We start from the raw sequence: 17,790 nt of genomic DNA on the forward strand, positions 1-17,790 counted from the left end.
TGTATAATAAGCCTAGTATGTTTAGTATGCAAGAATTTATCTCTAGTTCCCGGGAGGAGTATGAATGAAAGCTGGAGAGAGTCTAAGAGTAAGATAAGGCGGGAGTGAGGAAAGGCCTGAAGTGTGCAGTCCATCACGGGGAGGATGTGTCAAGTGGAAGGTCTTGGGTTGGGAGGTATCAGCATGCAGGCCTTAGTCATTCAAGAAAAGAGGTGCTAGAAATAACAGAAAGGTACCATAAATGAGTTCTTTAATAAAATATAACTAACATTTATAATGCATAAGTCCCAGGCCCTATATATATTACATATATTGGATCATTTAATCCTCAAAACAACTCACTGGGGTAAGTAATAGTAGTATTAACTCCATTTAGAGCTCAGAACACTGAGGCACAGAAAGCTTGAGTAACTTGTCCAAGGTCACACGGCCATTCAGCGGTGGAGCTAGGGTACAGATCCATGCTTTTAATTATTGTGCTGTTTGCTGTTGCCTCTCTCTTCTTTTCTTTCTCTGATTTTCTACTTTTCCAACACCCTACAGCTCCCTAGTGTCCACTGATTTACCATTCTGTTCTTGAAGATCCACTTCTGCAAAATATTTCTTTGAAATTCATTATCCTGGGTTGGAAAACAATTGCTCTAAAGGTTATTATTGGATAATTAGTAATATTTGATTATAAATGGTGTATTACATACTAGTACTATATCATTGCTAAATGTCTTAATTTGATTATTGTGTTATGGTTACATATTTTGGGGTGAAGGGCATAATAATTAAAACAATAATAGGCTTATATATAGTAAGAGATGGATTGATGGTTAGACAGACCAACCGATGGAATTTATCAATTGATAAATTAGAGGATTCATGCACTGTTCTTAGAACTATTCTGTAGATTTGAAATGTTTTACAATGAAAGATTGGGAAGAAAACCCTGATCCTTAAATATGGTAAAGTTATTATAATATATACGAACCCTTTCAATCCTCATAAAGCCCTGTGTATTAGGTACTATTACTTTCCTCAGGACCTTACAGGATCCTGAAGCACAGAGACTTCTAAGTACCTTGCTCAGTGTCACACAGTCAGTGGATGGGTGAGACAGACTGAAATCTTGGTATGCTTTATTTCTGTTTCCAAAACACTCTGCATATGTGTCGGGTTGAACCATAAAGAAATTGGTCTTATTTGATCATGTTTGACCTGTAAAGAAAGACATATGACCCAACCTAGGAGCAGGGCTCTCTTTTATAGAACGGCTGTTTTGGTGTTCCTCTTCATCGGCCGCTCTTGGAATCTTGATGGGACTCTTGCTGGGACTCTTGTCTGTCTTGCTCACCATTGTCTCCAGGGACTGCCCAGCTCATGGTTGGCATTTGATTAGTCAGTTGAATGAACAATAAAAACCACAAAAAGAACTGATTACTTTTCCTTACCACCTCTCATATATATGTGTCATTTATGTTCCCCCAATATCTGTGTCCTTTTTAGAGGAACCAGTGAATAAACGTAGATCGTTCTGAAAGATGCAGCCTCAGCAGGGATAATTGCAACACAGTCAGCTATTTGACTTCAAGAGAACTCTTTTAACTAATAAAGATGTTAATTAAAAACACGGCCTTGCTAAGATGACCTCTCAGTTCAGGAAATGCAAAACATTTGTACTTCCCACCAACATGCAGTGATTTTGGCTAGGATGTATGTGGTACTTAGAATGCCATCCACTCTAATTCTTATTTGAGCAGTAAACACGTTTTTTAAAAATGTCTCTAAAAATAAGCAGTATTTAAAAATGAAAACCAGCACACAAGTGGTTGGCACATCTGGTAGTCAGAAAAGTTCTATGGTTTGTTTGCAGGGAATGACAAGCCAAGGAACGTTCAGACTTGGCCAGTTGAAAACTTTTCTTCTATCTGTGATGACACCTGGTTCTAAAAAAATTGGCTCCAGGCTCAAAGCAGAAAGAACATTGGAAATGGGTAAAGAATTAAATAGTATCATATACTTGTATCTTGTTTTATGCAGGGAATTATAAAGAACTGTTTTCTTCTTACTTCAAGAAAGAATGCAGGGGAAAAAGTGATGACAGGCATGAACAATAATAACAACAGCTGCAACAAAAAATCACAGCCAACATCAATTCAGTACCTACTACGTGCTAGGCAATGTGTGGAGTCCTTTGTGTGTATAATTAATACTATATGCACAACAACCTTGCACTATGAAGTAGTGTTATTTTATTCCCATTTTACAAATGAAAAGAGATAGACGTAAACACAAATATTTAAGTAATTGGTCCAAGTCACACAACCATCCTGGGTTTTGGGTTCCCAAGCAGGCTGTCTCCAGAGCCCAAACTCCAATACACTAGACAATTGTGAGCAACTTGGAGGTATTCATTCTGTCCAGAATTATGAAAAATATTGAAGTTAGATGCTTGCATTGAGCACAGTGGTTCTTGGTCAAAGTATTACTTGTCTCCTTGTGTGAGAGTGATGATGCCATTTTCCAGAACATTCTTAAAGCTGCTCCACAAATATAATCTGTTTCCAAGAAATTTAGCTTCATGCACACTGTATGTAATACCTGTCAGAAGTTGTCACTCCGCTATGGTTAGATACAGCTCAAGTTGACTAGTGAATTCAGGAGGAGGAGGTGTTACTGTGAAAATGACGGAGACACTGGGGAGGGGAGGACTAATGCTTCTTTATTATAGTCAGAGAAAAAGTACTATGAATGTGAGAACCCAGGGTATAGGGTTACAAGGGTAGCCTTGACCTAAAATTCTAGCCTAGGAAGATGGATTTATAATTACTACTCCCATAGCTTCATTCTCCATCCACACCTCTCATCAGGCACACTGTGGAGAAACAGCAAAGGACTGACTTAGCTGGAGTCCATTTGTGAAAAACGACACGGTTTTAAACAAGAAGACCAGGAGGGGTTTAGTGAAAATAATGTCTCAGTATTTAATATCATAAGTGAAAATAATGTCTCAGTATTTAACATCATATATTAAAATCTTTTATTTTCATTCATTCTTAGCTTCATTGACAGACTTTATTGTGTACTGTACAGGCCTTAGGCTAGGTGCTGAAGAAGCAGTGATGTCTCAAGCAAGAGCTTTGTCTCTAAAAAGCAATCAAGTATAAATGGATGACAGTCATGTAAACATTTCAGTTCCCTGAAGGTGCTGAGGCAAATTTGTTCTAAGACTGTGGGGGAATGAAAAGAAGCATTGATTAGATTTGCCTAGCTGGTAGTGTGTGAAGGGAGTCATAGGGAAGATGATCCTTGAAGAGAGAGGCTGATCACTAGGTAGACAAGTTAGGGTAAGGCTGTACCTAGCAGAGAGAAAAGTGTGAGCAAGAGAAGGGTTAAAATAATTTTTTCATCAGTCTTATTTGTATTTATCTATTCTAAGGTGTGTGTTATTTTCACATCAGAGTATCTGTGAAACAGTAATACCATGTACCAGTTTGATGGTTTGACTGATATATGAAATAATGGTATGACTTATATGGCATCTAAGATTTGATGAAATGGTGTATTAATATGCTTTAGCACCAAATAGCATTTCTTGGGTATGCTGTTCCAGCTGCTAATATGTCTTTGTTTTAGAGGTAGATATTAATACCTTTTTATTGTGAAGGAAACAGGCATGAAATGAGTGAGTTCCTTAGATAAATATATGACACAGAATTGGACAGAATACCTGACATCTAAAATTGCTTTTAGTAGCAGTGGCTGGTAGGGATGGAACCTGGGGATGGAATTCAAGTGTCTTATATACTGGACATTGCCTTTTTCCAAGGTAAAAAGGGAGTTTGAAAAGCGTGTTGGAATTTAAAAAGATATTAAGCTTATGATCATTGCACAAAAATGTACCCATTCTCTTGGTGTCAAGATGAAAATCTGATGGTAGAGTGTTATATGAACTATGAAACTAGAGAGAGTGTCTATGACTGATGTTTCAAGGCACAAGAAGATGCATCAGATATAAGCAGCAGGGAGAGGGGTAGATTCTGGTTTGTGTATCTGGAAAAAATTAGGAGACGTTTCTGTAGGATCTTGGAAAGTATTCAAGGAAGGAACGAAGCATCCAGCACCTAAACTTAAACACACAGGTGCCTTGAAAATGCACTCTCATAGAATTTGTTTCTGCTCTGTCAGTAAATCCCTGTGTGACTTTGGGCAAGTCAGTTACCACTTGGATTTTAGCTTCCCAGAAGCCTGGACTAGAGAAGGGTTCCTGCTTGGTAAAGATACTGTGACTCTCCTAGCACTTTGGAGATGTGAATTCATTGATGAGAGTGTTGGTGATTATGCTAAGGTCCTGTTTATCCTTAGTTTTGTGGGCTCTTGGAAGAGAATGTTACAAAAGATGGAAAAGTCATTTTGTTTTTGCTATTGATTTTTGAAAAGACAAAATAAAAAATTATATTCTCTAAAGCTAAGTAAGGAAGGTTACTGTGATGCTTTTCTACTACTTTGATCCCAAATATATCAATGAGAAAGATGAGGAATTTGGTGAGAAAACTTTAGAGCCTAATTTGCCAGAAAACCTAGGATCATATTTCTTTTCATTTGCCTGAAATGGAAACTGAGACTTGACCAAGTAGTTTGCAAAAAATGTTTGAAAAAGTATATCCATGTAAAAAGAATGTCTAGAATGATTCAATGACTATTATTCTTTTTTTTTAAATGAGTCATGGCAGTGTTTACCTTTCTCCTCTTTGCTTTTCACTTTTCCGTAACGGCACAGATTCTTGAGGGTTTCTTTCTTTCCTTTTTTTTTTTCCCTTCTGGTTATGTACCAAATTTTTACTACATTCAAAGATTGTTGCTGATGAAATGAAAAATCTATGTCAAATTTGGTTAACATACTACTTTTAAAATGATGTTTTAAGGCTGTCTCATCCTGATTTTTTAAAAAATTGGGTATACATCCAATGACAATATATCAGGGTGAAGAGGAAAAATAAAGATTGGAGAGACACAGCCAGACTATATCCTTTTAAAGAGGCTTTTTGGAAGGCCAGACTTGAATGAAGTGAACCAGTTAAACAAGTTTTTGTCAGTAGTGTCAACTTTCCTTGCTGGGTGATTTAAGATATTAGCTATTTTGGAAAATACATGGTTTGATATAAGTAATCCCATCTACTTACCACCTTAACCCTTTAGGTAAAGAGATGATAAAATATGATTCTTAATATAACTGGACACTTGAAGGAGCAAAATGTAAGCATATTTTGTATGAGTGGTGATTATAGAGGGGTTTCTATTGTAGCATTATGGATTTTTCATCGGAATTAGAGAAAGCTTTTTGGTATCACTAATACTGAAAAAAAAAAAGATGACCTAAGGACTGTCTTTAAAGATGAGTCCTGATATAAGTGTGCACATATGTGTATTTACTGATTTCTGATGTAAGGGACATGAAAGCTAACCTGATTCATTTGTTTTTAGGGGCTCTTGGCTTTGGGCCTCAGTGCAAGTCCATTGGAAAAGGCAGCTGCAACAATCTAGTGGTCACCAGCAGTCCCATGATGGTTCAGCGACTGGGACCCATTTCACCTCCAGCAAGCCAGGTCTCTACAGCATGCAACCAGATCAGTCCTAGCTTACAGAGGGCAATGAATGCAGCCAACCTGAATATACCTCCTTCAGATACCAGGTCTCAAATTACTTTTTTTTCCCCCTTCTTATGTTATAATCACACCCATGAGTGTTTTCCCTTTTCTTCCTGAACACATGCCCACACAACACACATACAGACACACTCATTCTCTCTCTCACTCACTCAAGCAACTCTTTTACTTTGAGCTTTGTAGGGGAAGGTGTATAAAAACGGTGTGTACCATAATACCATCTTAATTGGGAAGAATGATTTAGTACTTTCTGTCATAACGTGTGAGTGAAATTAATGCCAACTTTGAGATTTTGGGGCCTCAGTGACTAAATGCGTGCATGTTAAGCCGCTTCAGTCATGTCCTACTCTGTGCGACCCTATGGACTGTAGCCCGCCAGGCTCCTCTGTCCATGGACTCTCCAGGCAAGAGTACTGGAGTGGGTTGCCATGCCGTCTCCAGGGGATCTTCCCCACCCAGGGATTGAACCTGCATCTCTTATGTTTCCTGCATTAACAGGTGGGTTCCTTGCCACCAGCACTTCCTGAGAAGCCCCCAGTGACTAAATACCAGTGTATTAATATTTTGATTCCTGGTAAAGGTCATATCATGGCCTGGAAAGATAAGATGTTCCACGCACATCTGTCTTAGCTGCTCGTTTTTTCAGTGTTTATGTTGCAGTTTCCTAAGGCTGCTTTACAGTCAGTTTTGTCTGTCCATCTACCCATTCACTTGTCTAACCAAGTATTTTAAATGTCTATGTTCTGCATAATACAATAGTTGGAGTTTAGAGAGATAGTTGAAAAGTTAAAGATAGAAATTGTGACTTTTCAGACTTTATGATGTATCTGGGAAGACATACTCTCATGTGTGAGTTACATAACATTTCAACACAATGCCTGATTAGGTGCTGAAATAAGTAGGTTCAATAAATGCCATATATCTATCTCATGGGAGATAATTAAATAGGGAAATTATCTCAGGCAGATTTTTGTATCTCTCAAGGTTGATATTACAGGCTACATAAAACCAAAATACTCTGCAATGTGTAAGGTCTATTTCTATGTTTGAAATGGATTACTTCATCTTTACAAGTAGTCTTCTTGGAGAAATACAATGCAAAGTTTCTGCCTGCGTCCTAGATCTGCCGCAACTGTGATTTTACAAAGAAACTGGACCTCTGTTCTGTGGACGTCTGTACCCTTCTTGGGGGACTGGAATCTGCTGAGATGCCTTGCGGTTCTGGGTTCTATTTCTTCCTCTTCTTCCTCCCCTTCCTTTTTCTTTTCCTCTTATCTTTCTCCCTCTTGTGTCTCTGCACTGTCCTAGCTGCTATTCAAGACTCTGAAATCACAGTTCCTGGATGATTTTTTATGCCAGTTTTTTTAATGAGATGGGAATGTGTTTTTTTTCCACCTGAGATTTTTTTGTGTGTGATGGAAAGCTGCTTCTGTCATTTTCCTGTTGATGATTATGCCTTGAGGGACTCTTCAGACTTGCTGAGTATTGCATGTAAAATTAACTGTACTCATGGGGTAGGTGTCATTGGGAAGTTTTCAGCTTCCTGTCTGTGGCAAGTCCAGCCCATGCCTTGAAGGCAGAGAGTCATAATTAATGGAGAAACTAAAGGTAGGCAGGGCACAGGCTGCTCCAACCATGCATGTGTCTAGTGCAGTCCCTTTCATGGGTCGAGCAGGGAAGGGTCATTATCTCAGTGTTCTCTAGCGTATTTGATTCCTTAGCATAAATTTTTATACTTAAAAGACAACATCTTAGAAATGTATTAACATATGTTTTAACTATGTATTCTGTGAGTCCTTCTATGGAAATAATTTTTTTGCAGGATGAGCAAAGAAACAGGAGTTGGGAAGTAGCTTGGTAAAATACCAGATTCACTTTTAGCAATTTGGAAAGTTTGCATTTGTTTGTGGTACTTAAACTGGTTTGTGTATTCCATAAGAGGAGAGATAGGATAGGAAGCAACAGTTCAACCTGAAGGCATTTGCTATCTAGAGATAAAGATAGGATGCAGAGAGAATCAGCTTTGCGTTTTATTTATTGGGAGCATGCCTGAGGGTGGGGTGGGGGGGAGGACGAGGAGGAGGAGTTGGGATGGTGAGGAAGTTTAAGCTGTTCAGTCTGAGTGATGGTTGCCCTATAAAAAACTGTAAAATTTATTACTGTTTTTCCTGATTATCTATGTAATTCTCACTAATTGTAGAAGATGTGGAAACCTGTGGACAAGCACAGGACAGTATATGATAGTCATCCTGAATCCTATCACTCACAGGCAACCATGGGTGAAATTTTGACATATATCCTTCTTGTTGTTTAGTCACTAAGTCGTGTCCAACTCTTCTTTGACTCTATGGACTGTAGCCCACCAGGCTCCTCTGTCCATGGGATTTTCCAGACAAGAATACTGGAGTGGGTTGCCATTTCTTTCTCTAGGGGATCTTCCTGACCCAGGGATGGAACCTACATTAATGTATATATATGTATACGTATAGATATATAGTCATTTTCTTGCCCCCCTTTTTGAGGAATTCCTTGTTGTAAGTATTTCTTTTGAGCCATTTGGCTTGGTCATCACACCTCTTATGGCCCCAGTAGAGTTTCTGAGCTCTTGCTTCACCAGCCACCCTAACCTATTTCACTGATGATTTCTTAAGTTTTTCATATTGCTTTCATTTTGTTTGAGTTATATTTCTTTCACATATTGCTTCAAATTAACCAGTCCCAGGAAATCCTATGCTTAGGATTAGATGAACATCCAGAAATGGAGATTTCTCTCAGTATGGTGATGGAACCACAGCTCTTTGTCACTTTCTTTCCCATGGGCCTGATGTGGGTAGCAGCAGGGATTATAGAAAAGAAGTTTTTGGAATCTTTCTCAATGATTCAACACATTGTTTCAGAAAGAAAACAGAAATGTGGGTTCCATTTATAGCTTGTGTGACTTTAAGTCTCTTATATCAGATCTTTTAATCTAGATGAGCATTACGGACCATGTGTTGGGTATGATATGGGGGAAACAATAGAGGATATATCTGATCCAACTAAGTGACTGCTTATCAAATCTGCTGCTTTATTTGTACTTCAGTGGCACCCCACTCCAGTACTCTTGCCTGGAAAATCCCATGGATGGAGGAGCCTGGTGGGCTGCAGTCCATGGGGTCGCTAAGAGTCGGACACGACTGAGCAACTTCACTTTCACTTTTCATTTTCATGCATTGGAGAAGGAAATGGCAACCCACTCCAGTATTCTTGCCTGGAGAATCCCAGGGACGGAAGAGCCTGGTGGGCTGCAGTCTATGGGGTCGCACAGAGTTGGACACGACTGAAGCAACTTAGCAGCAGCAGCAGCAGCAGCAAGGATTCTTGGCTCTCTTTTTTTTTGCATCATTTGGAGGAATTTCACAGAATCTTGGTTTTATTCTTTGTAAAACAGAGGTTTTGCTTACTTCACAGGCTATATTAAGTGGAATAATATATAGGGAAAATACTTTGTAAGTTAAAAATGGTTATCATATTAATTTACTCACCTTAATCAACATTTTTTTGGGGGGAGAAACTTCATCTAACACTCTGGTGGGTGTTAAAGAGATAAAAATAATCCCTTTTATTGGAGGTCTTTGAATTTTATTGAGGAAGACAACACCCACATATGCCTGAAGTTAGCTATGTTTAAGGTTCAATATAGATAGAATACAATTTTTCTGGAAAGAGAACTTTTACTGAGAGTTACTATGTTTAGGGCAGGTTTCATGGATTAGAACTTTGAAATATTAAAATATCTGGGTAATTGCTCAGAAGAGATGTGGGCTGCTAGGCAAAGGCCATTTGTTTTGTTCTTATTTAGTATTCAAGAAGAGAGCTCTCCATTCATATTACTGCCTTAGTGAATAGGACATAGAATTGCTTTCTGAAAAAATTTTGATAACTGTCTTAGAACACTGAGATATCTAAGGAGTTAAGGAATGTGCCTGCATGGAATTATGCTCAAATTTAAATCAAGTCATATTTAGGTGTATTTTAAGAAAAATAAGGAACAGCTCTTAACAATGGAACAAATGAACATGTCTCACTATAGGCAGCCCTCAAACCAAATAGTATAATTTCAAATGCAAAACATATACAGGTGGGTAAAATACTTCCTACCTGCTATTCCCTGCTTGACTGGTTTGATCTCCTTTCTTGATCTCTCAAACCAGTCAGTCCTAAAGGAAATCAATCCTGAATATTCATTGGAAGGACTGATGCTGAAGCTGAAGCTCCAGTACTTTGGCCACCTGATGCAAAGAGCTGATTCACTGGAAAAGACCCTGATGCTAGGAAAGATTGAAGGCAATAGGAAAAGGGGGCGACAGAGGATGAGATGGTTAGATAGCATCACCCACTCAATAGACATGAATTTGAGCCAACTCTGGGAGATAGTAAGGGACAGGGAAGCCCTGCATGCTGCAGCCCGTGGGGTTACAAAGAGTCGGACACTGAGTGGCTGAACAACAAATTCACTGCTTAAAAATCTGAAATGCTCTGGCATGACAGTGACCAGGCAAATGCACCATTTAAGAATGTTATATAAACCACCTCAACCTCAGGGTGTAAAGCAAAGTCAGTTGTCTTTGCCTTATATATGACATGACTACCGATTTGACTTGGGTCGGAAAGCAATTCCTGAATCTCCCTGGGGAAGGGACTAAAAGGCCCTTGACATCCTATCACCAGGAGCTTTCTGCAGGGAGAGCTACATGCTGTGGGTGTGCTGGGAAAATAATTGAAAGCATTCATGGGGAATTAAAACACAGATGGTTCAGAAACTACTCTGGGACTTGCAAAGGACTTCAGCCCAAATATAAGGATCTGGACAGAGAAAACAAAATCCGTGTTAGGGGCAACTGGACTTAAATTCTTGCTGTGTTTGTCAGTGACAAACTTACTTCACTGGATGAAAACACCAGATTGACAATGGTGTTATCTCTCACCTAATACTGTGCATTTCAGAGTCGAGATGTTTTCTTGCTAATCTCTCATGCTCATAGGAAACAGTGTTCCTGGCTTCCATTTTGTGAAAAGAAGTAAGAGGAACAGATGGGATGAGAATACTTCTATTTTCCCTCAGTTTTTTTGCAACAGGTTGCTTTATAACAGCTGGAAGTAGTAAGTGGGCTCATCCTGGGAAAGACAGACATTCTATACAATATTTAAAATTTTTTTGTCAGAAAAAAGATCTCTGTAGAAAGCCATTAAAAGCACATATTAAAAAGCTGGCTTTTTAATATACACTATTCTGAGTTGGGAGTATGGTAAATTGTGTCTAGCTCTTTGGGACAATGTTTCCATCCAAAAGGCATAGCTTTTCCCTTCAGTGATTTTTAAAGCGATGATATCATGGTTAAACCAAAATGAATTTTAAAGTGGCTAGACTATAATACAAAGCATTTTGATATTCAGGTAAATGTTGTGACATGTGAGGCATGTTTTATAAAGGGTAAGAAGGACAGGAGAAGAATTGTTGCTACAGTAATTAAAGCAGATGCTTTGCTCTCAGTGCAAATCTGCTCTGATTTGAGGACAGCAGCTCATGGAAGATCCAAAACTGCAGGTGTAATTAAAACCTTGCATGACCCACCTGCAGAATTCCAAATATGACTTGACTTCAGGTTGTCACTCCCTTATGTATTACAGCTGTATTTTATATATAATTTTTATTTCTGGGTCAGTTTGATATTGTGACTGACTACTGACTACTTATAGTGTGAATTGCTTTTATAGAAATATGTAAAATTCCTTGATATCAGTGGAACAAATTTGTGAAATTATTATTAAATCCTCTGAATGACCCTTTGACTTTGATTTACTTTTTTTTTTTTCCAAATTAAGCATCGGCTTATGTTTTACCTTACCAAATAGATTTCACTCAAAGGCTGGGACTCTGTTTAGACTTGTATTCCTAACAATGGCTATTTGTAGTGTGTTGCACATAGTAGGTACTTAATAAATACTTGTTTATTTGGTTTTCAATAATTATTCCTAGGTCTCTAATTTTTCCCTGTAGTAAAAAAAATATATAAAAATATAGTAAGGACTATTTATTATCATTGAAGTATTAGATTATTTATAACAATAGATCTTTGTTTTATTATTCCAATAAACATTAGCCTTTATTTTTCATCTTGGTAAAATGTTATGTACCTGGAACTAAAAGTCTTGGGCTTTATCTTAGCCAAAGAATGTGTGTTTAGCTGAGAATGCAATTAAGGGAAGTACTTAAGAGATTGTCAATGCAGTATTCTTTTAGTCTTAAGCAATCCATATCCTGCTAAAATGTTTGTCTTTTTTTTTCCCCCCTCTTCCGGCTGCTGTTCCAGGTCCCTTATTTCACGAGAGTCTTTGGCCTCCTCAACTTTGAGTCTGACAGAAAGTCAGTCGACCTTGAACGTGAAACAAGAGTGGTCGCACGGCTATAGGGCTCTCCCTTCGCTCTCCTCGAACCACAACTCTCAGAATGGCACTGATCTAGGGGACCTAATGAGCCTTCCTCCTGGGACAGCCATGTCCAGCAACAGTGTCTCTAACTCATTGCCACCCTACCTTTTCGGTATGGAAAATAGCCACTCTCCTTACCCCAGTCCCCGACACTCTTCAGCCAGGTCCCACTCGGCCCGCTCCAAGAAGAGAGCACTGTCCTTGTCCCCGTTGTCCGATGGCATCGGGATAGACTTCAATACCATCATCCGCACCTCGCCCACGTCCTTGGTCGCCTACATCAACGGTTCGAGGGCTTCCCCCGCCAACATGTCTCCACAGCCTGAGGTCTACGGGCATTTCCTGGGAGTGCGAGGTAGCTGTATTCCTCAGCCGTGCTCAGTGCCAAACAGCCAGAAGGGAGTGCGGGTGGCCAGCGGCGGCCTGGCTCTCCCGGCCTACGATGAGGACGGTGCCCTGGAGTACGAGCGCATGCAGCAGCTGGAGCACGGCGGCCTCCAGCCCAGCCTGGTCAACAACATGGTGGTGCAGCACGGCCTGCCGGACCCCGCCGGCCACGCGGCCGGCCTGCTGAAGACGGAGCGCCTGGATGACTTCCCTGGCGGCGTCCTGGACCTGCCGCCCGCACCCTCTCTGCCTCCTCTGCCACCGCCGCCCCAGCCCCAAGGCCCCCCGCCACCCTACCATGCCCACCCGCATCTGCATCACCCGGAGCTGGTCCACCAGGCCCAGCCGCTGGCCCTGCCTCAGGCCGCCCTGGAGGAGGATGGGGAGATGGATGACGTTGGGGGCAAGCACTGCTGTCGCTGGATCGACTGCAGTGCCTTGTATGACCAGCAGGAGGAACTTGTGCGGCACATTGAGAAGGTTCATATAGACCAGCGCAAAGGCGAAGACTTCACTTGCTTCTGGGCCGGTTGTCCTCGAAGGTACAAGCCATTTAATGCCCGCTATAAACTGTTGATCCACATGAGAGTTCACTCGGGGGAAAAGCCCAACAAGTGTTCGGTGAGTCTGCTAAATCCCCCTGGAGTTCACTGAAGGTGTATGTGGTTTTCCAAACTCTGCCACCAGCTGGGGAGTGTTTTCTTTTATGGAGTTTGGTTGCTGGAGATCTAGGTATCCATGAGATTTGACTCCTCTTCAGCCTGAGGAAGGGGAAAGTTTCTTTAATTATTAGTGGCTGGGGTATCTCTCCACTTCTAGATTCTCTTCTGCAAATGTATATGATCAGGGGAGGTTCATCTGCCACACTGTCCAAAATCTTAGAAAATTGATTCCCATCAGGCACCAACTTAAAGTTGCTGAAATGTGCAGGGCAGAGAAACACACACCACACCACCAGTAAGCTTTAGCTCTTTTCCAAAGTAAATATTCAGTGACTTCCCCTTCCCTGCAATAACTGGGTGAGTATTAGGGTTAGAGTGATGGTTCTGATATTTGGAAAGGAACTCACACTTAGCGACTTGGCTAGTAAAAATGTTGCTGCATACACCCACGGGCCTGCACACTGCACACTCCAAGGTTGTGAGACTAGTTAATGATTTATTGCCAGCATTAAAACACTCAGGGACACCACAGGAGCAGAATCTGATTGGATCTCCCTGAACTTTACGGAGAGGAAATTGGGTGAAAATGTATAAAGAGAAAGAACCCAGGGGGGACCGTGTCTTTGGTGTTGAAAGAAGTTGGCATGGTGTCTTTCTCCCCATCTCCCCTTTTCACAGCATCAATCCTGGAACTATCTCTGTTTCTTTGCAAAATTTACTATTTTTGACTAATATGACTCTTAAAAGGTTGCACAATCATTTCACACCTAACAGAAACCCTCTGGGTTTACAAGCCGGACATCACAGTTGGGATCACAGCATGGCTTTGCACAATCTCAGACAGCTCGCTTAACTCTTGGAAAAAGAAGATCATGTGTTTTATGTTAGTCCAGATGGACAAGAATATTTCTTTTAGAGTCGAAAATCTGAGAATTGTACGTATTTCCTGGATATTGAATATGCTGCAGGTCACTTAATGTTTGAAATAAATATATATGTATGATTTTGAAAAGGAACTTATTTAGATGGTGGCCCTGTAGCAAGAGTCCCTTCTTTTTGTAGTATGTCTTGATAATAAAGAATCTGGCCCGTGTTTGCCATGTTAATATTTGATTACAGATTAGCCAAGTTGTCGGATTCATGTAAAAACAAACCAAACAGGTGGTAGTTGTAAGGCAAGTATTAGAAGAACTTTTTTCACTGTCCAGTAGGTACTTTTGAAAAGGTTTTAAGAATTTCTGGAGGAATGAAATTGCATTTCTTGTCATTACAGTATGCCCCATGTTATGATTTTTCTTAAGGAAAACTTGAAGCTGATACATTGTAAGAATGCCAGGTTATATGACTGAAAATAATAATTGCATTCCAGCCAACAAAACCTTACTGTCAGTAAGGTTCTCCATTAAAAATGCCAGAAAGAGACAAGCAATTGAAGGCAATTCCATTTACTCTGTTTGGAACACACTGGCCTGTTGCAGGCAAGAGAGACATTCAGTCTCTGAAGGAAAACAGTCCAACCTTTTAGTTCTGACTAATCCTGGCTGAAAATAGTTTGCTGGATTTGGCTTTACTGAAATAAACATAAAGGCTTGAATTATCCCCCCCAAATTTTTTTTTGCATTGCAAAATTAATTTTTGTGCAATTGGATTTCCCTATTTTCCCACTGTTCCCAGATTTTGAAAAAACATATAACTTTGTAAAGTTGACTTTTGCTAAAGTGCATGATGACTATTAAAAATAGAAATGCTTCAATGAAAGAATAAGCTGAGAGGTGAATGTTTGTAGGCATCTACATAGGTTTTCATGATATTATTCAAGATGGGTATGGGAAATGATTACTCTCTCTCCCCTGGTCTGCCTACTCCCCACTGCTAGATGAAATCTTTTCAAAATTTAGATTGCTTGATTTAATAGCATATCAGATCAAGGCCCACAAAACATTAAATTACATGTTATAGTGCAAATGTATTAGTACAGGGTTTCTTAGAGGCTGACTAATGTTGTAGCTCTCATCTTGGGACTATATATTTTTAGCAGGGAGACATCCATTTTCTTATAAAACATACATATCATGAACATTCTGTCTTCTGAAAACTGTTATGATGCTACATGTCATCTGCTTGATTTGTAAGGTTATAGTTAACTGGTAGCAAATAATTTTGCTCTGAAAGTTTAGTAATCCTCTCAAGTTGTAGCCCATGGAGAGAAGACATATTGTGTGTAATGTGGATGCACATCTGAAAAAGATGCATTTTTCTGCCTTTTGCAAAACCAGTCTTTACACTCTCAGAATCCAAACAGAAAGAACTATTAAAACTCATCTGTTTCATCTCTCACTTTTTTAGAAACTGATGGTAGTTGATTCAAAGCTCAAAATCTTTGCCAAGTAAAATGACCACGTTCTTCTTTTGGAGACATGAAGTGATCTTTGGGTTTTTATGGCTGTGTCACATGCTGCAAAGACTAGGAGTAATTTAAATTAAAAGGCCTAGTCCACTTTTGTTTTACTTATGTTTAACTGCTATTAATTTTCTGTGGACCACAGTTAGAGTTAGTCATCATTTTCTCTCACTTAGCTTATTGACCCAGGAAAGATGTGATGACCCAGTTGTGTTTGGTGACCATGACTACAGGCAGCCCAATGAGCTTCTGGAAATCATGGTAAAAGGAGGGTGTGTGAAAGGGCTATTCAGTGACAGCCTGCTTACAGTAAGAGGCTACCACTGGTGTCCTCCCTTGATGCCAAATTCCATTTCATGCATGGGAGAACACATTCTCAGAGTCTCTGACTGTAACTCCTCAGCCTTACCCAGAACTCTGGGATTTAGATCACTCAGAACTTTAGGTGGCAGAACTGGGGGAGGATTGCTAATTTATTACTTGGTTAACTTACTGGAAGAAGAGAATGGTTTCTTTTCTCTTTCCCACCCAAACAACTCCACCCTTCTGTAGATTTCATTCTTACTGCTTCTCTGGAAAGTCAACCAGCTGCTCTCTTTTCAATCTTAGCCTTGATTACAAAGATATTCCCAGCCAATGGCAAAGTGCTGGAGGGGTAAAGGCCTTAGCAGGCAGACAGACAGACCTCAGTTAAATCAGAAACCAGAATATGTCAGTACTATATTGAAAAATACCTGAATCCATTCACTTTCGTCTACTAATACAGCAACTTGTAGGCATGATATTATTCTCCTTAGACCTTCATGAGCTTAGACCACCCTTAACATTGATGAATCTCAGAAGTATCAAAACTTTTGAGCATTTCCAGGTATAACTTCACTGAATTCAAATTTTTTTTTTCTGAGATGATAAGGTTTCAAATTCTCAACTCAGAGCAAGTAATGAAGCCTTGTAATTAGTTTCTTTCCCAAATCCCTGTTTCATGTTCATTAAAGGACAACATAAAGTATAACCCAAAACTATAGATGTACACTGTGTGCTGTGCTTAGTCGCTCAGTCGTGTCCGACTCTTTGCAGCACCATGGACGGTAGCCTGTCAGGCTTCTCTGTCCAGGGGGATTCTCCAGGCAAGAATACTGGTGCAGGTTACCATGCCCTCTTCCAGGGGATCTTCCCAACCCAGGATTGGAACCCAGGGCTCCTGTATTGCAAGCGGCTTCTTTACCATCTGAGCCTCCAAGGAAGCCCAGGAATCCTGGAGTGGGTAGCCTGTCCTTTCTCCAGGGGATCTTCCCAACTCAGGAATCCAACTGGGGTTTCCTGCATTGCAGGCGGATTCTTTACCAGCTGAGCTACCAGGGAAGCCCATAGATGTACACTAACCATCCCTAATGATAGCTACATTAAGTGTTCCAACAGAGTGCTCACTGAGAATGTTTTTACCATAGCAGGTCTTTTTGCCATTAAATTGAAGAGTGTGCAACACCTAGATAGCATTCCCAGGAAGATGTGCTCTGAATGAGGCCAGGTACACTCTGTCTGCTAGTACTTATCATGAGAAAGCCTATCTGATCAGAGCAAAGTGAGCAGAGGGGCAGAGTTCCACTGCCAGGATCAGAAACACTGATCCTGGCCTTTGTACACAATAGAAAGCAGTTGTGCTGGGAGGTTAGGGAGTGTTAATAAGGGAATTAGGGGGAATGTGGGTCACCACTTAAATTTTGCTTATTTTTCCTGGATGAATTTTATCCAATAGCAAAAAGGAATTTTGCAAAACTTTTACCCACCCACAGATTTTCACGAAAATGTCACTGACCAAAGACAGCTTTGAATCTTGTATGAATTGACTCATTTCTCCACAGGCATTTTGCCTGGCAAAATTCTCAGTATTTGCTTTGGCTTGACTATTGGGTCATTTGCTTTTTAAGTAACATTGGATTATGGAATACAAGAAAATAAATACAGAGCTGGGGCCATGTCCCCATTCCTCTTTTATGGCCCGATTTATGGGTTCATGAGCCAGCTTTAGCCATGTAAGACATTTCTTGAGGAAAAGTAAGTTCATTGTAAAATGTGGAAGAAGGCTTCTTCCCCGCACATCCTTTATTATTTCGATAAGATTTAGCATTGATGTGGTGACCACAAATTAACTGAACAGAAGGAACCTCAGAAAAGTATCATCTAAGCATAACTATTAGTTATCACACCATAATCT

General features: G+C 40.1%; 1 protein-coding gene across 1 annotated transcript in view; it reads left to right on the top strand.

Annotated features, from left to right (window-relative positions):
* GLIS3 (GLIS family zinc finger 3) overlaps window positions 1–17,790 on the top strand; it is a 495,075-nt gene that overhangs the window by 158,669 nt on the left and 318,616 nt on the right. Inside the window, exons 3-4 of the mRNA XM_018052026.1 lie at window positions 5,473–5,680; window positions 12,008–13,133. Of these exons, the coding sequence (XP_017907515.1) occupies window positions 5,473–5,680; window positions 12,008–13,133 (1,334 nt within the window). The remainder of the gene's footprint in view (window positions 1–5,472; window positions 5,681–12,007; window positions 13,134–17,790) is intronic.

This window comes from Capra hircus, chromosome 8, assembly GCF_001704415.2.
Source record: "Capra hircus breed San Clemente chromosome 8, ASM170441v1, whole genome shotgun sequence".
NCBI lineage: Eukaryota > Metazoa > Chordata > Mammalia > Artiodactyla > Bovidae > Capra > Capra hircus.